The sequence below is a fragment of the Rhinolophus sinicus genome, linkage group LG15 (assembly GCF_036562045.2).
Source record: "Rhinolophus sinicus isolate RSC01 linkage group LG15, ASM3656204v1, whole genome shotgun sequence".
Taxonomy (NCBI): domain Eukaryota; kingdom Metazoa; phylum Chordata; class Mammalia; order Chiroptera; family Rhinolophidae; genus Rhinolophus; species Rhinolophus sinicus.
In genome coordinates this window covers 30,663,379-30,690,786 of record NC_133764.1, presented here as the reverse complement: position 1 = coordinate 30,690,786, position 27,408 = coordinate 30,663,379, and the positions used below count along the sequence as shown (strand labels likewise).

The window sequence follows — 27,408 nt, the reverse complement described above, 5'->3', positions numbered from 1 at the left end:
GGGAAAACAGGATTCCCTTCTTACTGATATTTGCTGGAACCCATTCGTTTCACGCACTTGCCGTGGCCTGTGTTTTTGGGAGGAGTGGATAGGGGAGGGGAGGTCCACTTGTTTCCACTCACATCCATTGAGCACCTACTGTGTGCTGGGCACAGTGCTAAGACTGATGCCTCCTTAGAGCAGAGGGAAGGGGGTACTCCAGGTGACACATCCATTCTAGTACCCACCTTGTGTCAGGGCCATGGGAGGGGTTTAGTCCTTCTTGCCCCTGGCTAGCCATGTGGCCGTCGCCAAGCCATTAGATTCTCTGTCTCTTCGTTTCTTCTTCAGGAAAGTGAGGGAGTTGGACTAGATCACCTCCATAGTCTCTTTCAGCAAAAATACTCTAAGTATCACGATCCACATGAAAAAGAAGGTCACCGCCATCACTCTGTATAAACGCAGTGTTGCTAACGAGTGGTAATAAATTTTCTCCCTGTCTGTCATAATCATGTCCTGCCACGTCATCTCCTTTCACACACACATGGTGTTCTTTCCTATCAAAAACCTGCTCGCTCCCATCAGAGTGCCTCGCCATTGCTGGTGCCATCCATCCTGGCAGGCTCCTTATTAGAACTGCCGCAACATGAGTCCTTGAGGCCATGGCTGTTCCCCTGATGCAAAGGGAAACAAGGCAGAGCCATGACAGTCCATCCACTCTTCTCCGAGCTCCTTCGGAAGGGAAGGAGGACACTGGGACATCTGAGGTGGAAGAATAAAGAGAGGCAGAGTTCTTTTTCTAGAACAGTTGTGTTGATGGCACAGTGGCAACTCTTTCCTGAAGTCTCAATAGTCACCCGATTGCATGCTCACATCTGGGGTCTTTTCTGGGGCCAGCTGAATGGCATATGTCTCCATATCTTTTGAGACAATTATAAGGCATGAGCCATAGCATCTTAACATTTTTGTAATTATTATTTCTCCATTGAAATGGAAATGTCTTCCCTCCTACCCTGTTTTACTGGGGTGTTGTGTATGGTACATCTTCTGTTGTTAAAAAACAAAACAAAAAAAAACAAAGACATTGTTTGGAATGGTTTGAAATATCTTTAAAGGAATAGTCAAATCACCCATTCAACTAAATAGGAGTCAACTCCCCTAGAAATAACTTACAAAAACTTCTTTGGAGTATGACATTTTCAAAGTAAAATTCTTTTCTTTTTTCAAAATACCACAAGCAATGCATTGAGTACAGGGAATACTACCTGCCAGACTTCAATTTTTATATTTAACCTTTCTTCTTCTTTTTTAATGTCTTGCAAAAACATGCTTGAAACTCTTCAAACACCTTTCAGCTTGAAAGTTTGAGAAAGAGTCTTAACCGATGAAACCTGTCAGTTCTTAGCTTCCCGGGATCCTCCCTTCCCCCTTCTCTGGTTAAGGAGAAAAGTTATTCTTGCCTGGTCACCAAACAAGGTTAACTCTAATCAGACTGGGAAGGGCCAGGCACTCAGCACTGGCTGCCGGGTTTTAATGTCCAAACTACCTAAATGACTCTTAATGAACTCATAGGTTCTTAGGCCATTAAAAGTGAGAACCGCCCCCAACTGGGGTTATGGGAGAAAAATGGTATGAAACATACCCCACTACTTTGTGTCAGGGCAAATAAGCATTGTATAGAGTCAAGTTCTGCCAAATAAATTGGAAATATATCTATATAAAGTGGAACCAGTGGCTAGTCAGTATGAGAATTGCACTTTTAAAAAGGTGCTGATAAAATACTTGTTAGAACAGGAAAATTGGATTAGTGGTAGTGTTCTGGGCATGACGTCCTTTGGGCCGAAAAAAAAAAAAATTCATCTTGTTCTATTTTTCCCGGAGCCCAGAAACGCACTCTCAGCCCAAACATCAGCCTCCTAATCTTATTTTCTTTTTCTCTAGCATGTATTTTATTAACCCATTTTCTCATTTACTTACTCTGAATAGCTCAGTGGGTAGCATCCTTCTTAGAAAGTGAAAGCCTCCTTGGAGATGCTGTGTTGAAGCAGAAATGCACACAAACTCCCAGGCCTACTGCAGCAAAGAAAAGCCCCTTCTGTAATCCTGTCTGGTGAATCCGCTCTTTCTATTCCAGCATGCCAGAGTGCTCAGGCCTTGTTAAAACATGGGCCATCAAGGAATGCAGCTGGCAGCAGGCTGGCAGTTTGCAAAGTGATTAATATCTAGGTGGGGATGAAAAGCACTTGTTCCAATCCAGGGCCCACGGCAGAGGCAGCTGCCTTCCACGGATCTGCCCCCTGGCAACAGGCCACGGGCCTGAACACAACAGCACCAGAGCGGATGGTTTCTTGGAGGCATCACGTGCTCCTTGTCTTGGGCTCTGTATCTTAGGAGATCAGCCATGGAGGTTTAGATTCAGAACCTGAGTTCTCACCTTAGTTGTGCCACCATCTTGATGTGATAAAGTTGGACAGCCGCTTTCCTTCTCGCAGCCAATTCAGAGGGATAGTCCAGAGTGATCTCACTGTACAGGGAAGTTGTGAAGCATGCTAGGACAGGTTCCTTGGAAAAAGATGTAGAGCTACTGTCCTTATTCGAAGGCAGAGCCATAAGGTAGGGGACAGTTGTAGTTCTCTCCAATTTCCCATTCAGAATTTCTGAAAAAGTCTGTTCCGTTGTTTCTCTGCAATGCTGAGGTAGGTTGGAGGTTCATGAGCTGCAGGGAAGTGAGCTGACTCAATTTAATGCAACGAACACTGAGTACCGACTATATGTCCCAGTCTGTGCTGGGTGTGGGGATGATACAACGCGCACGACATCATTACTCATCAGGGAAATGGAAAGTAAAACCACAATGAGCTAATGCTACATATGCACCAGAATGACTTAAATTAAAAGGACTGACCATATCACGTGTTGGCAAGCATGTCAAGCAATGGGAACTCTCATACATGTCGATAGGAGTGTAAATTGGTTCAACTATTTTGTCAGATTGTTTAGCAATATCTACGAAAGCCAAATATATGTCTGTCCTATGTCCCAATAAGTCTACTCCTGATACAGATCTAGAGGAAACGTTGCATATGTTCACCAAAAGACATGTGCAATAATATTCACAGCAGTTTTGTTCCTAATAACCCCAAACTGGAAACAACTCAAATATCCATCAATAAGTTAATGGATAAATAAATTGCAGGATAGTTATACATTGGAATACAACACAGCAACAAAGAGAAACTAACCACAAATACAATCAATAATGCAGCTAAAACTCACAGATGTTTTGTTGCATAAAAGAAACCAGGCACCAGAGAACATACTACATGATTCCATTTATATGAAGTATGACAACAAGCAAAATTAACTCTGGTAACAGAAGTCAGGCTAGTGGTTACCTCTGGTTGTGGGCACTGACTGGGGAGGGGCCCGAGAGAACCTTCTGGGGTGATGGAAATATTTAGCATCTGAAGCTGGGTGATGATTACATAAGTGTTCACATATGTAATCTTAGTCATGCTGTACTCTTAAAATTTGTGCTCCTACTGCATGTAAATTATACTCAATAAAAAAGATAAATAAAATAAAACATTTCCTAAGTGTATATTTTCACCTTTTTTACATGTTTTCTTGCTCTTCTTAACAACTATAAATTCTTTAGCACAAAACCATGTCTGATGCTAATAAATATTAGGAAAAAACCCCAAATGAAAAATAGACATGTGATAAAATTGCATAGAACTGCACACACACACACACACACACACACACACACACACACTCAGTGTTCTCCAAGCCAGGCCACAGAAGCAATTAGGCAGAGAGGGAAGTAAGGGGTTAAAAGATTGTTTCTGAAACAATCTGAAAGGACGCTGACATCTTTTCAGCAGTTTATAGATGATCCATTGTCTTCTGACCCCTGTGTTTCTGATGAGAAGCATTCATTTTTAACATAGTTCTCTGGTCATACTGTCTTTTTTTCTCTTGAGCTTTCAAGATTTTCTCTGTACATCTGGCTTTCAACAGGCTAGGATGTACCTAAGTACAGTTTTCTTTATAGTATTTATTCTGCGTAGGATTTGCTGAGCTTCTTTGATCTGTGAGTTGATGGTTTTCACAAAATTTAGTAAATTTTCAGCCATTACTTCTTCAAATATTTTTTCTTCCTTATTCTCTCTCCTGTGCTTCTGAGATTTTAATTACACACGTTAGACCACATGTTATTACTCCAGAAATCACAAAGGCTTTGTTTATTTTTTGCAATATAGGTTCTTTTTTCTTCCAATTAGATGCTTTCTACTGATCTATTTTTAAGTTTACTGACCTTTCTTCATTATCTCCAATCTGCTGTCAAGTCTATCTAGTAAAATTTTCATTTCACATATACTTTCCAGTTCTAGAATGCGATTGTTTCTAAAATTCTATTTCTCGCAGCTCTCTACTCTAGACGCTGCCCCAGGCAACTCCTCTGCTGGTGATTCTCTTCTAAAATAAAATTTCTAACTTTAAAAAAGTAAAAAAATAAAAAATAAAACAAAATTCTATTTCTCATCTCAATTCTCCATTTTAAAATTTATTATGATCATCTTTTCCTTTAAATCCTTGGACATATTTATAAAAGTTACCTTAAAGTTCCTTGTCCGCTAATTTTCATGTCTGAGTCATATTGGGGTCAGTTTCTTTTGATTGCTTTTTCTTTTGATTGAGATTTTCTGTTTCATGTTCAGTAATTTTTATTATATACTAGTCATTGTGATTTAAATCTACAGTGACTGGATTTTTATCTTCCTTTGAAGACTGTAGTGAATTTTTTCTTTTCAAGTAGACAGCGAACTTGATGGGACCCAAACTCTAACCTCGCTTTCTCCTGTGGTAGTGGTGCTGACACATTTGCTGTGCTCTTTCATCCTTCCCGCTATTGCTTCCTGCAGCTCCCTAGGGTCTCCCTACACATTGACAATTCAGGAGTCAGCCAAGAATTTGAGGTAAGTTCACATGCAGATTTTGAGGCTCCCCATCTATAGCTACGTCTTTTCCTAGATTTCACCCTCAGTTTTTATCCTCGTTGGCAGCCTCTATTATGTCTTCTGATACCTCAAAGCAATAAGTCTGTGGCTTTTGCTTGAGTTCTAGTCTCCCCATGTCATGCAGACTGGAGATTGCCCTCAGGGGTAAAAACTACATAAATGTGGCTCTCAGTACACAGTTCCCTTCTATCAAAGGTTGAATACCCTCCAGTGTATGCCTACTTTTGGCCACTCTCCAGTGCCTCCAAATAGTTTTTTTTTTTTTTAAATGATTTTGTCAAGAGTTTATCATTGTTATCTTCCAGAGAGTTAGTTCAATACAAGCTGCCCTGCTATTACTGGAATAAGAATGTGACGCAATCTTTGTGGTTTTTATCCCCTAATCTTTGATACAACTTTCTCCTTTGTCCAAAAGAATAAGAAAACATGCAGTGTGAAGGTTATTCTATACCCTGGAACATCTGGGGTATGTATCTCTGTGTGTGTGTGTGTGTGTGTGTGTGTGTGTGTGTGTGTGTACTGGGAGGTAGTGGTGGCCAGGAAAATGGCATCTAAGGAGATGGCTGGCTCTACTCCTGTTTGACATTTTCCTAAGCTCCCGTAGTGGCAGGCTACGCAGGTGAACACTGGAGGTCCTTCACGACAGTGACCACATCGTCTATATTTCTGAGGCACCAGGGCTAAGAAAGCACCTTCCACAATATCAGAAGTCAGCAAAATGTTGACCTGAACTGAATTCCTGCTCTCAAAGAGCTGCTAACATGCTCTTAAAGCAACAACAACAAAAAACATTTCACTAAGAAACACAGAAACCTGTGGCAAATGATTCAGCCCCATTTGAAAACAGCTGTGTGGTAGGATAGACGGCATTAAAAACTTGACATCTAATCTTAGGTCCACCACTAACTGGCTATGTGATACTGAGTAAATCCCTTCCTGTAATTTGGTCCCAGTTTCCTCATCTTCAAATGCATGAAGGCCCAGCCATATGACCCAGATCCCTGTCTGTGGTCATAAGCTCCCGCTCTGTGAAGGACAGGCATGTGTTTTGGTTCAGAGAGCAAAGGGGTCCTTGCTGACATTTCTGTTTGGGGCCCTGGACTGAAGCTGCAGGATGACCTTGGCCGGAGTCTGCTTCCCTCTCATACAAGGTTCTGACATAAGGAAACTTCCAGGTGGTCAGTGGCTGCTTACCCTTAGCTCGAGATCCTCTGGGAAGGGAGCCCACTGCCCTCTCTTTGATGCATATTCATGAGGAGAAATAGCCAATCACCATGGCAAGAATGATGAGGGGAATCATTGGAATCTGTCTGACCTTTTCTAAAGTTCTAATCACTGTGGAGTAGCAGCAGCAGTGGTAATAATGAGTAAGAACAGCAGCACTTACTGAGTTCCTCTTGTGCTGTACTTGGGCCCTTCACAAACATGATGGGTGTGAGTAAAAGCTGAACACACATTGCAGAATGTTCATGATCAGAACTGAGCTCCTGATTGTCCCTTCAACCTGCACCACCTACAGTTTTCCCATCTCCTTTTAGGGCAACTACCTGCTTTGGGTTGCTTAGGCCAAACATTTTGGAGGCCTCCTGAAGGCTCCCCCCACTCATTCCTCACCTGCGGGCAGCCAAATGGCCAATACAAGTAGGGCAGAAGCAGGCTCTTCCACAACTCACAGGAAACCTCATTCCATGGTGTGGTGGGTCCATGTCCATCCAACAGAAAATGCTTCAAAGCACCAAACCAGCCTTCATCTAGCGGCCAGTTTGGGCACATTTAGGGTGGGATCCCTCCTGCCTTCAGAGTGCCTTCTCCATTCTTCACAGGGGATTCTTGTAAATCTCAAGTCTGGGACCGAGAGGTCCTTTCGCAGTGGTTCTCGCCCTACTGCCGGCTGCACATTAGAATAATTTAGGAGTTCTTAAAACGTTTGCAGGCCCCAGTCCCAACCCCAGCCCTGAGCTTTTTATTTAATTGGTCTGGGGTGGACAACAAGCCTGGGTGTGTCTTAAAATCTTCTCAGGTAATTCTAATGTGCAGGGTGAGGACCGCTGTCCACTCTCACCGGGTTAGTGGACAGGTTTTCATCAGACAGACCTGGGTTCGACTCCCTGTTCCATCACAAGACTGCTCTTCTCCTTGAGAAATAACGTCTCAGCCTCATTTCTTCATCTGTAAAGAAGGGCTGATGACATGTTTATCTAACTCACAGCCTGGTTGTGAGGATTGAGGGAGAAACATCCGTGAAAGTGGCTTGCCCTCAGAAAATAGATTATTTCCAATTAGAACTGATCCGCATGTGAACGTTTTTAGTTCAAAGCTGGCATGTTTTATGTTCCAGAGTAAACATAGCCAGTGACTAAGGTGGGGTTCAAGGAAATGTTTGGACCCCCTATTTTCAACCCATGTGCAAACTACAGAAGAGACGGGGCTCCAGGCTTATTCTGAAGTAACCCTGCCTCCTGATGGCTTGTGAACAGTCCAGAAGCTGCTGGCCCCTGAGGTATGATTTGCACATTATGCTATCTTGGAGCATTTTATTTCAAGCACAACATGAGATGTAACATTTTGAATCTGTCTTCAATGACAGGGAGACTGAAACTTGGAAAACAGGAGACTCTACTTCTTTCCTTTTTGAGTGACATCTCAGAACCAGCAATATTTCATTCACGTCCCTCAGCTGTGTTTCTATCACCTCCAAATGGAAAATCAGAGACATCAGCAATCGCAAAGCCAAATCCTTATGTGTTTGAGTTGTTTTGAAGGCCTCCAGTTTTAATAATGTCCCATTGTGAGGTTATCTGGCTGGGTATCAAGGATTTGTCTGATTGCTTCACACTTTTCCCTCCTATTGCCCAAGTCTAGTTACTTATCTGCATCCTAGGATTTTGTCATAGGATCTTGGAGTTACAAAGGAGCTGTGAGATATCAATCAAGGGCTTGCACAATGCAATCTTTTATTCTCCCTACTGCTTCCGTGACGCTGCTGCTCGAAGACCTGCAGGAAGGAGGAGCCACGAGCTCCAAGGGGAAGGGAAAGCCTGCCTTGGAGGGTCACTCTAATGTTGCAAACAATAGGAAAGAAATGGATCACAAAGGGAAAAAATGGAATCCCAAAGGTAAAGGCTTTCCTTATGAAGTCTAGCAATCGCTGACAATGGAAGGCAGAGCTTCCTTACAGACTGTTTTCCCACTGCCCAGAAGAGCATCTCTCTAGAGAAGCGAAAGGAAATTAGGGCCCAGAGAGCATCTGGAAGTGATGCCAGGACTCCTCTCTTGCAATTCCACTCCACGTCTCACACCCTCGCCAAGAGCAGACTCTTGCACATGCCACACTTTGGGACCTCTGGCAAGTGCTGTTCTCCTCTATCAGATGGTTTATGAAATTAAGCTTTGATACCTTACTGAACATTTCCAAACAGGAATGTTCCCAGGGCCACTGAGGCTAGATGTTTTAGACTTTTTAGCTCATGAGACACATAAAATACTAAAGAAACTAGTAAATAGACATGGGCCCAAGCATGACCATCGTAACAAAAAATCTTGGCTCATATAATCACAAAGTTGAATTCACGTGTCTAATACATAGTGGGGAGGTGGGGGAGGATAAGCAACAGGGAGCACAATATGGACTTTGAAACCAAAAATTTGGGTTCTAGACTTGAGTTTTCTTAACACGAGTCCAGTGGCATAAATAGAAAATGGCATTGGCATCTTTGCATCAACATTGTTCACTGCTCCAAGGGCCTTGGAGCTGTAGTCAAACTTAGGGTCATCTCTAGAAAATAGTTACTGTGGATACAATGTGTATGAATGCTCTAGAAATCCACTGAGTGGTAACTGCTGGAGGAGAGGAGATCCCATTGCTCCCTTTCATTAACGTTTCTGTAGGATTCTTTGATGCTTCTGAATAGGTTCGTAAAGCTTTCTCATGTACTTTGCCATCAAACCCACAAGTTCCTTTCCAGAAGTGATGAAACACTGCTTTGGTGCTGCTGAAAATGTCTTCCTGTGCTGAGGTGCTTAGGAGAGAAGTGGTTCTTTTGCCCAAACGGAGATATGAGGACTCATTGTACCTGATGAGGCTTCTACTAGGCCATCAATTTTTTTTGGATTTTATAAAGGAGCCTCACATTTGCTTATAACTGAGGCCTTGGTTCCATACGTGCTTCAAATATTTTTGTGTCCTTTGAAATAGTGCTCACAATCAAATAAGTTATCTTCCTTTTGATTAAATGCTTCATTTCTAAAACTAGGGCCTTCCTTGATCCTTTTGTTGATTCAAGAATCTACACATCACATTTACTTTTCTTAGATATAGTGAAGCATGAAACTATTTTGACACTTGATGATTTTTAAAAAATGAAATGTTGCAAAAACGATCTATTTTTTCCTAAGCTGCACATGGAGTCAGATGAATCACTAACAACCTCGCTTTTGCATGGGTAGATGGTATACCCAACTAGGTTAGGCCATAGTAAATATGTGTTTTGGTGGTTAGTATTGGCCTTAACCAGGTTGAGAGAAGACCATAAAGCAGGGCTGGGTACCAAGACAAGCTGTTAACTGTGAAGGGTTGTCTATAGCAGCTGCAGGTGGCATTTCCTCCTTTCAAGATGGCCGAAGAGATTTCTACATTGCAACGTCTATACTCGTAGCTTAAACATGTCACTCATTTGACGATCCTATAGTCATTATTTCTTGTGCATTGATCTGGATGATGAACTTAAGGCATACCGAGTCTAAGTGGCTAACCTAAGGGCCAAGTTAGCCAGTGTGAGAAATTGAATTTATCAATACAAGCCTTAAAGTATGGTGAACTATACTTACACAACAAAATATTTAATGAGGTGCCTGAAGACACAGTCAAATTATACTTTCTTTTCTCTTTGGTCAGAAGGCATTATGTAAAATTCAACCACCCTTAGGGACATAATCACGGACAAAACCATGATGACCAAGTAGAAATGATAGCATAAAATCTGTAGTACGAAAACGGAATTATTTAGATAGTATTAGAGTGAAACTTGCCTGAAATAAAACTCCTTTGGCCCAAAGAGTCCTTTCAGATAATGGTAAATGTTACTCTGAGAAATCTGGAACCACTGCCAATTGCAAACTGATATCTAGAATTGGAGGAGGAAACCTGCTCTTCACCACTTATCTCAGGACCATAGATGTCTGTGAGCCGCCATGCCCTTCAGTTTGGACCCTCAAAGAATTTAGATCCTCTGTGCTAATCCACTGCACCCGCTGACTTCTTCCTCAAGGGCAAGTTCAATGGATGTTCTTAGTCATCCTAGAAGCACTGTGTCTCACCCTGTAACCCGCCCTCTCCTTACACCGACTTCTCTTTTGTAAGCTGTTCTTCAGCTTTCCAGACGGTGCATTCCCTCACGGTTCCCTCGTATCCTTCTTCCTTTCCTTTTCTGTTTCCCCCAAACCTTTGCCCTTTTTGGTGAAACCCTCAGCTGTCTCAGCAACAATTCTCACCCGATGTGCCTGACTGTCAAATTTCTGGGCCCTGACCCAGGTTTCCAGTTACCTGATGAAGCTCGGTGTATGTCTAAAGCCAAACTCATCATCCTTCCACTCTCCCCTACGCAAATCTGCACCCTGCATCTTTTTAGGCTAGAAACCTTGGCCCCACATTTGTTTCTTTCTCTTCCACAGTCGTCTCATTCATTCAGGTGCTGCGGTAGCTACTGAATCTTTGGCCTACTTTCCATTCACAGAGAGATGCTTCTCTCACTGGGGATTTGGTTCAATCTATAGGACTCCCGCACACATTTCCCATCTGTTTCTCTGCCTCCAGCCTCGTCTCCTCCAAACTAGCCTGCCTCATGGTGTTGGTAGGCAAATGCCCAGAGCAATTTCTGATGGTGCCACTGCCATGCTCAGAACTCTTTACTTGCTCCCTATTGCTTATAAAATAAAGTCCAAACCTCTCCTCATCCATGGAGGCGACGCAATATAGTAAAAGGTGCAAAAAGGAGTGAGTTAGAGAGACATGAGTTCCAATTTCTGCTTTCACCATATATTAGCATTGTGGCCTTGGGCAAATTTCCAAACTTCTCTTTGTTTCAGTTTCCTCAAATACAAAGAACGCTCATTTCATGAAATTATTCAGGATTGTCAGAAAATAAGAATACCCTCCATGTGGTGAATGTTTATTGCATGTTAGACTTGTTTGATGCATTATCTCATTTAATCTTTCTAATCTGGTGCTACTCTTCCATTTTCTAAGATGAGGAAACAGAGACTCAGAGAAGGTAAGCAACTGGCCCAATTCCGATCCCTTGGACGCCAAAGCCTTCACCACGTGTGGAGGCCTTGCCCACTGCTGCAGGCGGTCAGTAAACATAGCTCCCTTTGACTTCTATAATCTGACTCCAACACACCTTTTAAATCTTCTCTCATGTCACACTTCTCCCAGCATGTGGTGATCTAGATAACCTGACGACTTTACTGGCTAGGATGCCATCTGGAATGTCCTTCCCACGTTTCTACCTACTCTTATTCCAACGTCCAGTTTAAATGTCACCTCCTGCTGTGAGAACTGATTTTCAAAATGTTACAGCTTCCTTGGAATACCCATAATAGTTGGCATTTTTGCGATACAAAGATCATGGTCTGTCTTGTATCAGTATTTTTCTTTTCTTTTCTAGGTATGCCGTATTTTCCCTCATGGATGACAAGCTCATCACAGGCAAGGAGCAGGTCTCTCAGTCACAGGCTCAGATGAGGCACCCAGCAAAGGTCTGCAGGATATTTAATTTTGGAGCAAATTTATTCAAATTTTGAAGAGCTGAGTTCAATTTACCGTGTGCTTGGAGTGAAAATGCTCCTCATATGTTAGAAGTGATGTCACAGAGAGAGAACAATAATTACAATGTGAGATGGGCATGGGGCCAATTAATCTTTCTCCTCTACCAATAAAAAGGCGGAGAGTGAGCATTACAAGGTTTTGTGCAAAGTACCTAACAGTGGTGGCCAACGGTGGATCTTCAGGTTGGCTATCTTAATTAGCCTATTAAAAAAAAATTCGACACACACACTCCAAAAAAGACTGTGGAAAGGATTTTAAAAGAAAAAAAAAATTCTCTTAACCCACCCAATTTGTATTCCAGCAGCTTCCAAATTCACATGCCCAAATGCTTCCATAAAACTACTGAAGAAAATCAGCTAACACAAGTGGGAACACAGTCAGTGAGAGGTTCCCCGACACGGTCAGAATTATCACTCAAGGCAGAAAACTGCCGGCAGATCCTTAACTCTGCGAAGGCGCAGGTGGAGACGCGCAGGTGGAGACGCGCGGAGGCAACGCGCCCAGGCTTCTCCAGGAGCTTCTGCACCCGGCTTGGATAAATATTTTTATTACAAACACAGTGCTATGTCATGGGCCAAATCATCAGTTCGGAAGAGGATTTCACACAGGATTGTGACACTGCAGGAGCTGGGAGAAAAACAAAAGTGTTCAAGGGAGAGCGGACAGGAACCGAGTTGACACTAAACTTGAAGAGAAACGTGGGGGTGGATGTCAGGTAAACGACGGCTTCAGTGAGCTCGTGTGAAGCAAGACCGGGAAATGCAAACGCACTTTGGAGAAATCTCAGTCTATGTCAAGCTCTGTCTGCAAAACGTGTAGTAGTCTCAGGACTCTACCGCCCCCGTAAGGAAATGATTTCTTCTTCCTAAGGAAATGGTGTCTTTGCTACTTTTCTTTCACCCTTCCACTGTCAGGCGCTTCTTGCTGAACAGAGCTGAACTCCTGCCAAACCAACTGTTTTGATGTTTATAAAACACACACTGATCACCAGGTTGGGGCCACCGTCCAGCGATGTGCAGCATTCAGTGAGAATGAGAGAGTTAATGGGTGGAATGGCGGCCAAGGCTTCCTCTACACATTGACACCCCCCACCCAGGTTCAAGTTGAGAACAGTGAGGTACAGGAGCTGAGCTAAGTGGCATAAACAGAGATACCTCAGCAGCCGTGAGAAAGCTAACGGGGCAATTAGGAGGCTGATTCGTTTGTTTATCTGGGTGATTACGCTCTACTTAGTTGAGTAGTTTTTAAGTGTTCTGTGGTTCAGGAAATTTTCCCTCACAGGCTCATCAAGTTCACATCCTTCCATGTGCCCGATATTTCCACAAAAGAAGAAAAAAATCATGCTAAGCACAGGGTATGGGTTTTGGTGGACCTTTATAATAATACACTTGCTAAGATAATTACGATAAACAATGCATACCAAGCCCCACACAGAGAAGAGCTGAAAGAAACATGCAACTGTGGTTGCTACCATCTTTCGAAGGAATCACAGAGGAAGGCATGGCCTTATTGAAATTTCTAACTCGGGGCTTCCCAAGCAGTGTTTCGAAATCTGTCATTTAACTGTGATTGTAGAAATACAACATAGATTAGCAGGATTTTGCAGACGGAAGAAACGTTCTAGCAATCACCTAGATTGGGGCTTTTCGAATCAGTTATTTCACAGAACTCTGTGCGATAAAATATGGGGACCACAGAAAAACTATTCCATGGATTAAATTGTTTAAGGAGAGATTCCAGGCTAAAGAAAGTTAGGTAGATTTCTTTACTGCATGGTGTGGCAGATTAGAGATGGCCACAGATTGTGACGTTGCGGTTCTGGGGGACTCTGTCTCTGACAGAGTCCAGCAGAAGTGACACTGTGCCATTGCTGAGCCCAGGCCTGACGTACTGGTGACTTTCATGTCTGGTCCCTTGCTGGCCTTGCCTTTGAGGGCTCCTTGGCGGTGCTCTGAGTGAGCCCACCCTGGGTTTGAGCCGTCAAGTGGCCTGTGACTGTCGCCCCAGCCAACATCTGACTGCCGCTGCTTGGAACCCAACTGAGAACAGCCTCGCTGAGCCTGGTCCACCCTCAGCACTGAAAGATGATAAATTATTGTTTTTAAGCCACTAAATATGCAGATGGTTAATGTGCTGTCTAGTACATAGTAGGCAATCAGTAACTATTTCTTACATGACTGAATGAGTGAGGGAGTGGTACAAGTGTACATCTTCAAGACGGGGATATGGCACGCCACATTTCCTAAATGGGACATCTGAATACTTCAAGATGAGTCATACAGAACAGGACTGATGGAATACTAGTTTGAGAACCACTGAGTCAGAGGATTGAAGTGGCAGAGTTAGGGAAATATTGGTGTAGTTGTACCCCTTTATATTATAGATTAATTGTACCCCTTTATGTTATAGATTATGTTATATACATAGAAAAATGAGAAGAGAAAAAGGGAGGTGAAGAGAATTGTCTAAGGCAGCGAAGCTGATTGCTAGATTCCACTTAGGAACCAATTTTCCTTCCCAGCTGAAGTCAAGGAAGATGGACGAAACGGTTTCATTCCTGTCACCACGTTTTTAGCTAATGAAATATATCAGGCTTCTCACTATGTAGCCCTCTCTCTGCTCCATGTGTTCAACTAGCTGTTTTACATGAGGCCTCTCTTAATTGGTAGACTACCAAAGAGAATAGAAGAGTATTTGTTAGCCTGACGTCTAGACTAGCTCAGTTTTAGAAACAGGAGCACCTTCAGCAACATCTTGGGCCTTTGGTTTTAAAACATTTGCTTGATGGAAATCTTTGCTTAAAGCCGAAGTGCCTGAAAGAATGAATTTTCAAGCGAACTCATCGGTGAATGATTCAGATTTTAAAATTCCTTCAGTCTTATGTTACAAATGCCACTTCTCTTCTGCCATGTGAGAGGTAAATAAGATGACCTGAAGTTTGATTCAGTTCTTAAGACAATCAATACAGTGACGAATGTCAATACAGGTCAAGAATTGGGATATAAATGTGTGCTTTTCAAATCCATCATAGCCTATGCCACAGCGTCCTAATCAAGTCTCCATACCCAAGGACACTTCAATAGTTGAAAAAAAAAAAGTTTTATCTAATTATCTTCTTTTCCTGCTTTGAATTGACCAACCATGTATCTTTTTCTGGTTTTATCAAAGGGGCTGCCAGGACAAAAGCACATCCAATTTTAAGTAAGCTTCAGTTAGCAGACTTAAAATTGATCATGCATTTTAGTTTCAGTAACTTGCAATTTCTATACCCTTTGATAATTCACTTTAAAGAACAAACTGTCTTTAATGACAAGGCTTAAAAGAAACGACCTTTCTGAACAAAATATGAAAGCTGAGAAAAGAGAGTTCTTTTAAGGAAACCAGGAATTAAAATGACCTTGTGTTCTGAAAGTTTTCTCCCACCTTTTTTGATGTTTTACCTTTCCTTTCCCTTTTCTCTTAGAAAGAAAGCTAAAACACCATTGCCTTCTGTGGATGGTGATGTACTTCAATAGGGGATGTTAATTGTTAATTCAAACTCCCAGTCTCTTCGTCCTGCACTTTCGCTGCGATTCCTTTAATGAGGTTGCCCACCCCTACTCTGTGCATAGTCCAGTTTCTGAGGAAATCAGTGTTAATACGTGACATTACAGAATATGCTTGAATCTGAGCTATTTCCTTTGAGTCACGGTGTCGTGCGGGAGACCCTGCTCGCTGCGCCATCTGTCGTGCAGGGAGGCCTGCGGGGTCTCTGCTCCCGCTCCCCATACAAGAACGCAGGATATGGTGAGGCCAAAAAGGAACACCCACGGAGCCATAGGTAGGGGAGTCATACCACTACGGTCTCACTGGAGGCTGGGTTCACTGGACGTGCGACCTGCTGTCCCTTTTGTCTGCAACCCACCGACGACTCTCTTTCACTCTCCTCCACTCTCCTCTCCTTCTCCTCTCTCTCTTCTAGCGCAGCCACAGCAGTTATATTAGTGGCCAATGGCTCACTGGTTACAGCTGATGGCCAACGAGCCACAGCTGATGGCCATCCCATCACAGTTGATGGCCATTTACTACCTGAGCCAGCACCTGTCTATGTGAGGCCGAGAGCCTGGAAACTACTTTCTGGGGCTCTGCCCCCACACACGGTCAATTCTTTTGTACAAACTATGAAGCAAGTCCATCCATTCCCGGTTCCGTCTCTCTTAGTCCTTCTTGTGTCTCCACTGTACCCTGGATGGCTGCCCTCTGAGGAGTTGATTGTTGAGTGGGGAGGTTGCAAAATCAGGGGTCAGACCCCTGAAATGGCTCACTGTTTGGTGACGCAGAAATGGTGGACTCAGACCAAGCCATGACATATGCAGATGCCTGACAGCTAACTTTCACGTGAACCCTTCTCCTTCCCGACCCCATGGCTGGGTAGTAACGCACACCAAGAACAATGTGATCCCACAGCTTTCCTTCTGCTCAGCTTGCTCCTAATGCTTTCTCAACCATTACCTGTTGACAACTACGTGCTGAAATGTAAAAGCACAGGTGGATGACTCAGGTGCTGCAGCCACTAGTAATGACTTGAAATGTAACTAAATTAGGCACTTGTGATGAACAATTGATCTTCCTCCAGATAAAAGAAAGATGAAATCTTAGATGATTTTATAATAAGGCACAATGTTTATAATTTATCTCCTGAGCACTTGCCTTTTCTCTCAGTAGCCATTTATATACTCAGTGCGCAATTCAGTAAGGAATTTAAAACATACCAAGAGCAATTTTTCTTTCTCTTCCTTTATCAGAGAGAACATTCACAAAAACATTAGTGTCAGCCACGTAGTCCTATCACATACAATCAAATTGACCTAAAGTTTCAGTCCATTTACTCCCAGACGTATATGACACGCTTCTGAAGGGAAACAGGACCTGGGTAATGTCAAAGGTTCACCAGTGTTTGTAATTTCATAACCCTTGAAATAAGGAAAAGAAAGAATAGCAGGCAACTTTCCAAAACACCTACTGATATTTACTCATGGAAAACAAATATTCTTGAGTGGGCGTTCCAATTCCAGCACACAATACAATTCACAAAGTATTTTCACTTCAAGCAGCTAATAACCTCACTCTAATGAAATCTGTTGAGCTTCAACCTGTTTTTCACGGTCTGTAGAGAAGTACTTAAAATTAATCATGTAGCCTTAATCTTTCCCTTCCGAGCACTAAATCATCGTCTGAGTCCCAACTGTCCTCATCTGTTAGGTGGTTTTAACAGCATCTGCTACAATCTTGCTTTTTCCTGAATAGTCTTTAAGCCGGGGCTATAATTTATTGTACATGCAAGACAAACCTGATCTTTCAAAGGACAGGGACTTATATTCCTGGAGGAGGGGTTAGGGTGAGCCTTCCCGGCAGGGTGGTGACTGGGCAGAGATGACTGAGTGTGGGGCGCAAGGCCTCTGACTGACGGCCAGACGCAAGGCAGGGCAGTGCGTAGGCTCACCCTGGCCGCGGCCGTGGAAGTGGCTGTAAAACCTGTTACTTCCTTATCATCTCCTTGTCTCAGTTACAGTACAGAAACGGGGAATTAATCCTTGGGCAGCAAATAGCAGAGTTGGGCGTGGGAAAGAGAAAAGAATTTTGAAGAAGTGTAAATAAATGTTTGGCCCCGTCCTTTTACAGTAAACCAGAAGATGACAGCCCCGCCCACGGTCCAGATTTTTAAAGAGTGTCTAAAAGGGCCCCCGGCACGCACCACAGTGTAGGCAAAGGAACACTGAGCATCCATTGACTGCAATTCAAAATTTCGTTGACAAATCAGGGTTAACCAATCAGCATTTAACTGTTCATTGGCATCCGGACAGTGACTGAAACCTTCATGATATTATAATTAAAACAAGCAATCATAAAAAGAGAGATCAAGAAAGTAACAATAAAACCATAGCTGCTACATATAATTCTTATACTATTCTGCCTCTGGAGTCCCAGGATCAGATTAGATACCAACAAGACAAGTACGTGGACTGATATCAGATGACCCAGTGATTTTTACTCTAAATAAATGCACTAGTTATGAATTTGATCTTTGACATGACATAGGTAATTTTCCCCGTAGTATAACTTGAGATTGTCCGCCCTTTTTAGGGAAAAATACCATGCATATGTCATATTTACGTTAGCAAATGACTTGCAACAAAAGTAGAAAATTGACAAGTACAAAATAACACTTTAATAAAATATGAATATGAACACGAAAACAATGTAAACATGTTAAAAAATCTGATATGATACTACAAATGTGATTTTGATCATGTGGTAAAATTTTGAGCAACTGGTAAAATTCTATACAAAAGCATTACCCAGGAATATTGCAAGAAATCATTTCCTAATATAAGGAATTCTTAGTACACACTCAGATGCAAATAAAAACTATTTCCAAATTATGGAAATCTGAAATAAAGGAATGTTAAAAAAATAACTTAGGCAGACACAAATAAAACCACCCCATTAGTGTATGAGTGATGAATGTTTTTATGACCTTAATTACATTTAAGTATCAAAAAATGCCATTGATCTCACAGTTTACTTTATCTAAATCTTCAAACCTGCTGGAAGAAGTCCACCGTGCTCCGATAGCTGACTCCATCACCCTGTCCTGTGTTACTTGGGAAAGTCCTCATGCAGTTACCTGAAAATAAAAAATCTCAGTTATGACTTTGACTTTCTCTAGGTTTAATGGGAATGTCAATTATAAAATATGTTTTAATTCAAGAGGAGTTGGATAGAGGTTAGAAAAGAATATTTGATATCAAAATTTCACCATTTATGCCTACAAGGGATCAAATCTTATCTAATGAAACAACAGACTCTTTTGAAAAGTGCATGATTCACAGGGTCTTTACTTTTAATTTAATGCCAAATAAGTGGTCCGGTCTTTCACTGCACTGAAAGGAAGCTGGAGTGAATTAGAGCAGGCAAACATAATCTACGTCTGCAGTGTCTCTGGGAACCTTTGACAAAACCGATCCCGTGCACCCCTGAGAAGTACACACGGGGCATTGAAGTCACAGCAAGTGTTGTGACATCCCTGAGCCATTTATCTATTTGGGTCTGTAGAACATCTGTAACAGTTCCAAACCTCCAAGGGATTCAGGACTTTGAAGATGTGGGCTACCATATTAAGAATTGCATCATTTCACTATCTTAAAAGGAAGACACTGTCTCCTTAATCCTGCAATTGGGCTTCAAGACAATATCTTGTCGTGACTGTGCAGGTGAGGCCTGGACTTGCCAGGCGCCTGTGGATTCTCTCATCTCATTCTGATCATACTGACTAAGCACTGTGATTAAAAGAGGGGCGGGTGACTTCTCAAAGACAGGCTATTTACTAAAAATAAGCCTCTACAAAAAACTGATATTGTATTTAAGAATTTTAATAAAGACTTTACGTCAGCCAGGAGCCTCACAGGTGTAAAACAACACAAACTAAGCAGAAGACATACTGATCCAGGGCAGTACCTTCTGCCTTGGTAAGTGGTCAGCTCTTCTTGAAGGATGGACGCTCTCTTTTGCAGAAAATTAACCTAGAAAAGACACTGTGTATGAGAAGAGGTGACAGTGGCTTCGGTGGTAATAATGTGCAAATAGTATGGTAGGACTTTATTTAAATTCAGACGGTTCCCTAGATAAAACTCAGAGGATTTGTTGAATGTCGATGCTGATTTTTACATGCGGTCACACAGCATCCCTATTGAAAACCCATCAGGGAGCACAGAATCAAGCGCAAACTCCTTACTGCTGAGCCATTGTGATCTGGCCCCAGCCTCGCTTTGCGGGTTCACCTTTCCTCACACCTTTGCAGCATCACCACCTTGTGTTTCATACTCTTTTGCCTTTTGGCACAGGTCGTTTCTCTTTTTGGAATGGTTGGCAATCTCCTATTTATCGTCCACTATTCGGTTCAAATGTCACCTCATCTATTGAGTTCTTGGACTCCTCCCCAGCTGCTCACAGCTCCCAGCCTAGGCAGTCACAGCGCCCTCCTCTGTACTCCTGCACTGACTGCATCCTCAGCACTTCTCACATGGCCTTGTGATTGTTTTCATATCTCTCCCCCAAACCTGAGAGCTCCTTGGGGGCAGGATGATGTTCACTCATCTCTGAATCCCCAATTTCTTTTACAGGGCTGGGCATTGAGCTGGTCTCCACTAGCTGCTTAATGAATCAATGAGTGAATGGAAAGAAAATTATTGCCTCTGCAAACCTCAGTTCTTCCTGGGGATTCCCTGAGGTTGGAGAGACAATATTTTGTAGTGGAAAAAGCCTGAGTTTGTCTGGAGTTAGGCCAAGCTGGGTTCAATTCCTGGCTTGGCCTTTGTGGCTCTAGACAAGTTACTTAAGCTCTTGTTGCCTCATCTGCGAAATGGGGTTAATGGCAGTTACTTCCCAAGGTTATGAGGATGACATGAAATGACTAATAGAAATTGCCTAGTGCAGAGCTCATAGCAGGTACCACCCCATGACCCCCACTCTTGAGGCTGTGAGGTGGAGGAAACTAGGTGGCTTAGCATATTCTCTTAAAGCAGACCTTTGCAACGTGGTTTGATTATTTTGAAGCATAAATTTCTATTACTATTAAATATATCTATATCAGGTATAAATTCAAAAGCACCTTATACAACCAAATAGAAATGGTTTTGGGATAACATATACCATCGCTTGATATAATCAAGAGTCAGTGGTATTTGATCATTTCAGAATTGTTTACTCTTGCCTCTTTGGTCTGAACTGAAACCATGGCAACGGTTGATTCTGAAACATAGTTATGCAAGAGAGTACAGCTGGCAGAATAGAAAATGTGCTTGCAAGGGAGGAAAGCAGAGTCTTTCTAAATGGGTACGTATCCAAGTGGTCCCCACGGTTTTGCTTATTTGTAATATCACCATGGTGGTCTTAGTCTTATCCAATTGCTCAAAGGGACAATTGATAATTTTGACAGATGTAAGGATTACACTGATTCAACTTCCCTTCCCCCACCGTGCTTTGCAACTGGAATTCCAACAATTTTCAAAAAACACAGGCACCTGTGCTTTCAAACTAAATTTGCTCACTATATGGCCTGTGACTCCTCCGTGCAGCTGCCAATTCTGAGGCCCTAACGCAGCTGGCAGCACTCTCTTTCTGGGTCAACATCCAGTTCGAGGAGGCTGAAGTGGCTTTTATTACAGTGAAATGATATGAATGATAACAGAAAACCTGCAGGTGGATATCAGATTTCTTCCTTCCTTTCTTTCTTTCTTAAAAAAAAAAAAATTCTTCTGAAGGTGCCAGGTCCTCCATAGCTGATGACCCTATGGAAGCTGGCCTACAAAGTTAATGGGTAAACCACACCTCGAAGAGAGCTTTTCATGTAAATAAAGATCACTTAACCCTTTCCAAGTTACAGCTCTCCTGCCGCACTTATTTTTGGGTAGGACCGAGCCCAGCACAACTTCTTAGCCTGCAGAAGCAATAGCCTACAGTAGAATAAGGATCGATCCATTGAACATTTCATTGTCAGATAAGAGGCTTTTTACGGAGGGAAATATGAAAGGAACGGCTAAAATTAGCTCCCTGTTTCATCTTACACATTATGCATAGCTAATGTGAGTATCATCAGACAACATCATTTGTTTTAGTCGTGAATAAACTTACTGAGCACCTATTATGTGATAAGCACTGTTCATGGCACAAAGATATCCTTCCCTAATCGAGCTTTTCCAGAAAAAATATGGGTTTTTTTTTTATCGTTTCTTAGACAAATGATTTGCAAATATTTTCTCCTATTCCAGTGGTCTCCCTTTTCAGTTTCTGAATGGTGCCTTTTGAAGTACAAAGTCTTAAATTCTGATGAAATGCAATTCACCTGTTTATTTCTTCTGCTGCTTGTGTTTTTGGTGTCACAGCTAAAAAAAACTCTTACCTAGCCCAGGCCCAAAGATTTACTCCTTCTTCTAAGAGGATTTCTTCTTAGAGCTTTCTTCTAAGAGTTTTATAGTTTCAGCTTTTATATTTAGGTCTATGATCCATTTTGAGTTAACTTGTGTATAACATGTGAGGAAGGACACCAACTTCAGTCATTTGCTGGTGGATTATCATCCACTTATCACAGCAACATTTTACCTTTCTCTCATTGAATTGTCTTGGAAATCAGTTGACTAAAAAATGTAAGGTTTTTGTGTTCTTTTTCTGGACTTTCAATTCTATTCCATTGATCTATATGTCTATTTTTTTTTTTTTTTTTTTTTTGCCCATGTCACACTGCCTTGATTATTATAGCTTTGTAGTAAGTTTTGAAATTGGGAAGTGTGTGAATCCTCCAAATTTATTCTTATTTTTCAAAATGGTTTTTGCTATTCTGGGTCCGATCTATTGCTTTTAATCAATCTCAGCCATAAAAGGGTTTTTAGAAATACGGAGGGAACATGATTGTTGTAGGAAAAAAGTATGTTTTAAATTTCTAAGTGTATTAGAAATGGGAATATACAAACTCTCATGTTAGAGTGAACACATCTAGAAATAAGATAATATACTATGAAAATATGTGCAACTGAGTTCAGTCAGACAAGTCTATGGATTTACTGAGGATAATTTAAAATTACTAGCCTTTAATTCCCAACCTTTCTTATATTAAGCTGAATTAAGGAAGAAATGTGTTCAAATAGTTCATTTTATTACCTACTAAAATCCCAGGGCAAATGTTCTACAATTTAATTTTTCATTTTATGGCAAAGTTTTTCTTTTCTTTTTTTTAGGTACATTAGAATCTTGTGATTTATACCTAAAAACAGAAAAAATGAAAAATAATCTCTCCCACTGATGCACTATTTGATTTTTCCCAATTTTTCTTCTTAGACTTAAGTCCCATAATTATATCTGTCAGCTGACTCAATGGAAGGCAAGTGAAAAGCAAAACACATGGTTTGTAAATCAGCCCTTAAGGGCAGTATTTATTGAGGGTTCACAGGCTACTATATTGACTACTATATTTTTCTATCACTCAACACTGGCTCTGAAATTTTGAGCTACATCTCTTTTAAAAAAGTTCTCATGTTTTCTCTATTTCGTGTAACCTTGTTTGTTTAGAATGTTTGCCCACTTGGCCTGCACATTTGAAAGACAACTTGGCTGGGTATAAAAATGCTTCAGTCCCACTGTCTTTCTATCAATACTTGAGGCATTTGTTTCAATGTCTTCTGGTATTTCATATAGCTATGGTGAAGTCTGAAGCTAGGTTAAATTTTTTTCCATGTTGAGTGTGACTTTCTTTCTCTGCTTGGATGTGCATCTGATTTTCTTTTTCCTTGATTCAGTAGTTTCACTGGGATGTTTTGATATGAATTTTTCTGAGAAATTGTATGTGCCCTTTCTATCTTTAAATTCAATTCTTTGAAGAAAAGTTTCTTCTGTTAGAAGGATTATTTGTAGTCTATTGGTATATGTGTTCATATTATATATGAATTTATTTCTCTTTGTTTTTTACTTCAGGAACATAGATTTGGCATGTGTAGGCTCTTCTTTGATAGTTGTCCATAATTATAATTTTCTCTATTGTTTTACTTATTATTTTATACTTTCATTTTATGAGATTTCCTGATTACCATATTTCCTTGGATAGTTTCAGTTGTGATTTTTTTCTATTTTTGTTTCTTCTAATATGGTTTCAATCTCTGTAATCTTTTGATTTTTGTTTACAATTTTTTCCTAAGATCTGAGAGATCACTGTTCACCTCTGTCTGTTGACTTACATAATCTTTAAACACATATCTCTTCTTTTTTCTTCTTCTGTCTCCCCCAGCTTTTTTCTTGACAGAGAGATACATGAATATTTTTGTAAATGCTTTGACATTGTGAAGAACTATTTGTTATAATATAAAAAACTATAATTTGTCTGAACCTTCCCTCTGTTTCTTGGGTAATTTCCCATTTGCTCTACATTCTTTATTTGCTTTTGGCTCACATTCCTTCTTTCTCAGTCTAGCAAGAATCTTATGTGAGTTCCTTTCTCTTTAAGAAAATTAAACCTCATTTTTGAATGGAACCAACTATTTTGCTGAATGTTGAGGTAGGGAGAGTAAGCTGGGTGGCAGACCACAGCTATGATTTGGTTTTGTTGTCTTCAACACCCTTTGACCAAATCTATTATTTCGTTTGCTGTTGGGGCTTATCTCCCCTCAGTTTTTCAGTACTTTTACAGGTCAAGACCAAGAATTTAAGCCCTTTGGTTAATGCTCATAATTTTTCTTGACTCTTGCCCCCACTTCACTTTTCACATTTGATGGTCTTCCTCTATTGGAGGCTGGGCCACAGAGAGCAGAAAATTATGTGTGTGCAAGGTTGCTTTTTGATCACCACTATTCCTTCCATCACTTTTTAAATTCAGAATGCTATATTTTCCAGCTTTTATTGAGGATCCAGGCATTTCTACTTCCTGTCTCCTCCTTTCTTCCTTGTTTTTGTGATTTTGGTGAATCTGAGTGAACTTGAAATGAGTGAACCCTTGGAAAATCTGAAATTACCTCACCTATGAGTGAGACTATCAGTTGGGAAAATATTACCACTCTGAATCCTTAACCCACATCCTGAATTTAAAAATTGTTAAACAGCAGAATCCTGTTACTTTAATAAAGTCATAGAAAACTTGAACCAATCTGGTTTACTCTAATTTGTAAGAGGTTACTACTAATTTGTAAGAGCAAACATTTATTGAATACTTTCTATGTACCAGATACAATTCTAAGTGCTGTAATAAGTGTTTAGTCCTCTGACACCCCCGTGAGGTGAACACAGAGAGGTAAGTCATGATCTGAACTCACGTTGTCTGACTCTCAAGCACATAGTCTTAGCCACTATACTCTGCAGTTTCTCAAATAATCTTTCCAGATGCTGAAATGTTTCTTCCACCCCAAAAGGAAAAGGAATTCAGACACAACCAGTTAGCGCAGTTTCATCCACTACACCGGTGCTTTCCCAACTATAACAGGGGCTGGGGAAGGGAGATAGGATGCACTATTACTTCCTTCCAGATATCTAGTATTTGTTTTATTTTTTTTTATAACGATAATAATAACAAGGACAACAACAATTGGTTCCCCATATTTTCCCACTGGTTTAAAATTTTAATTTATAAAAGATTTGATAAGACTATTTAAAAGAATCTATACAAGGGCAATGCACATACTGACCTAAAATAAAAGTTCCACATAAGCATATATTTTAAAGTCCAGCCAGTGAAGAATATATCTAAGTTTGTCACATGGAAAATGAGAAAGAGGAAGAGTTACCTTATATTCCTTTATATCACTTTTGACTCTGCTACCATTTTTCTATCCGCAACTCTGACCCAGGATGTATTTGAGGAGAAATAATGAGGGAGTGACAACATTTATCTATAGACTAATCACAAACTATTAACTGCTAAATATGCCACTCTCTTTTCTTCCTGCTTTCCCACATATGAATTGATTTGAGCAAAGAGTTTGATGGACATTCAATTCCTTTTACTAAGGGAGATCAAAATTTTTACATGTAAATCAATTTTATTATTAGATTTGAATACTAATTTTCATTACAGTGTCTGATTATACTAGTGAGTGATGTTTATCAAATGCAGAAGAATTCAAAGGCTGTCCTCATTTGAGTACTTCTGGAGAGGAATTTCCAGGACTGTCGCGGCTCATTTCCATCCTACCTCAGCACTCCCACTGCCCTCAGAGAGCACTGTGTATAATTGTCTGCTCTCCCACATTCCTGAACCACATCGCACCAAATAGACATAAACCTCCCTCTCTCCACAATGGTTACTTCTCTCTCTCTATTTTCCTTCATCTTCTTACCGTTAGCAAGAAAAATGAGGAAAACCAGGACACCATGACAAACAATGACATTTCTGTAATATAATAAGACCCCTGTAAGCTGAGTGGAAATGGTATATGTATAACATGGTACCTATGTGACCAAAGATAGCTGTGCTATGCACCATGGCAACGGACTGCCCACCTTTCCCTCCGAGGCAGAGCACTGACAATATTTCCTTTAATTTTTAAAATGGGGTATGAAGACCGAGAACACCCATAACTGGAGTTCAGCATGACAATTAAGTAAAACTTATATCCCGGGTAATCAGATAAATATTCATTTGCATAAGTGAGCATCTACAAAGTATATAGAATATGTAGTTGACTTGAACCAAGAGGGACTCAGGAGATAAAAAAATGACATAGAAAAAAGTGAACCTTGGAAATCTGTAATTTCATAAAAAATATGAAGGGAGAACTCAAACATATTTAGTGGTATTTTTATTTGAAAAATACTCTATCAATTAGTCATGTCAATATGTCAAAACTATGTCAACCTCCTGTTGTATAATAAAACAGTAAGTAAGATGAACAGCTTTGTATAAACAACTTAGGGCCGGTACATCAAGCACAAGTTATTTTATTGTAAGCTTCAATGCACCCAACACTGAATTCACTTTTGAAGAGGTGAGAAAAGGGGAGGCCACATACCGAGTTGTCACTGATAAATACTGTGGTTGTTTTTTTCACATGTTTTTTAAAATGACATGAATAGTCATTTATTATTGCATTTTAAGGTAAGAGTGAAGCAGTTGAGGAAAGCGATAGTATTGCCTAATATTACCTTACAAAGTCCAACCAAGCATTTCGGGGGTCAGTTAAAAAGATGAAAAAGGAACTAAGTAAGAATTCTGTTGATATTGGTGCCAGGTGGGTACTAGACTAATTGGGGGTACTTCATACATTATATAAATGTCTGACCACTATGCTGTATACCTGAAACTAATATAAAATAATACCGAATGTCAACTGTAATTGGGACATAAAAAAAAAAAAAAAAGAATTCTATTGATGTTATCTCCTAAATATTGCTCCACTTTTCTGCTTAGCCACTGGGACCGTCCCAGTCCCATATCTGCATCTTGCACCTGGACTCGTGCCATATTGGCTTGTTGGTTTTGTTTTTGAATGGAATTTGCTTAACCTTTAAAATCAAAATCCTTTATGTGGCCGACACGGTCCTGCAGAGTGTGGCCACTCTCTGCCTCTCACTCTCCTGTCATCCCTGAGAGCTGCCCTCACATCCGAGACACCAGACACGTTAGCTTTCTTTCAGTTCATTCACCAAATGCCTGGATGCCTTTTCTCACATAGGGCCTTTTTCACTTTTCTTTGATTCTTTCTTGTCCCGTGGGGTTTTCCCACTGTCTCCACCTGGACCTTTGGATCCTGGAAGGCCCTCCTCTGGGGTGATTGTCGGCCCTGGTGAGGAGGCTGTGTCTGGAGCAACTGCCTTCCCCAGTTAGATAGGCCACAGCCCTGGAAGTCGTAGGCAATAGCTTTCCTCAGTTTCCCCTCAGGAATGGGGCCTCACACCAGCCTTTGCTTTCAATCTGTGACCCAGTTTCTTGTCACTCACCTGTCAAGGAGCCCTGTGTGTACTTTCAGTCCCTGTTACCCCTGGGTCTTTCCTCCCAGCTGCCTCTGCCTGCTGTTGGACTCAGACCCCATACTTGGAGTTTCAGCCTCACTCACCACTCTGGGG

At 41.1% G+C, this 27,408-nt stretch overlaps 2 protein-coding genes across 2 annotated transcripts in view; both read right to left on the bottom strand.

Annotated features, from left to right (window-relative positions):
• The window catches only part of AXIN2 (axin 2), a 78,453-nt gene extending 59,971 nt beyond the window's left edge, over nt 1–18,482 (bottom strand). Inside the window, exon 1 of the mRNA XM_074320628.1 lies at nt 18,414–18,482. The gene's annotated coding sequence lies outside the window, so the exon portion shown is untranslated. The remainder of the gene's footprint in view (nt 1–18,413) is intronic.
• CEP112 (centrosomal protein 112) overlaps nt 2,652–27,408 on the bottom strand; it is a 346,080-nt gene continuing 321,323 nt past the window's right edge. The window contains exons 27-29 of the mRNA XM_074319364.1: nt 19,327–19,391; nt 18,414–18,496; nt 2,652–2,695 (exon numbers count right to left, since the gene is read on the bottom strand). Of these exons, the coding sequence (XP_074175465.1) occupies nt 18,493–18,496; nt 19,327–19,391 (69 nt within the window). The 3' untranslated portion in view covers nt 2,652–2,695; nt 18,414–18,492. The remainder of the gene's footprint in view (nt 2,696–18,413; nt 18,497–19,326; nt 19,392–27,408) is intronic.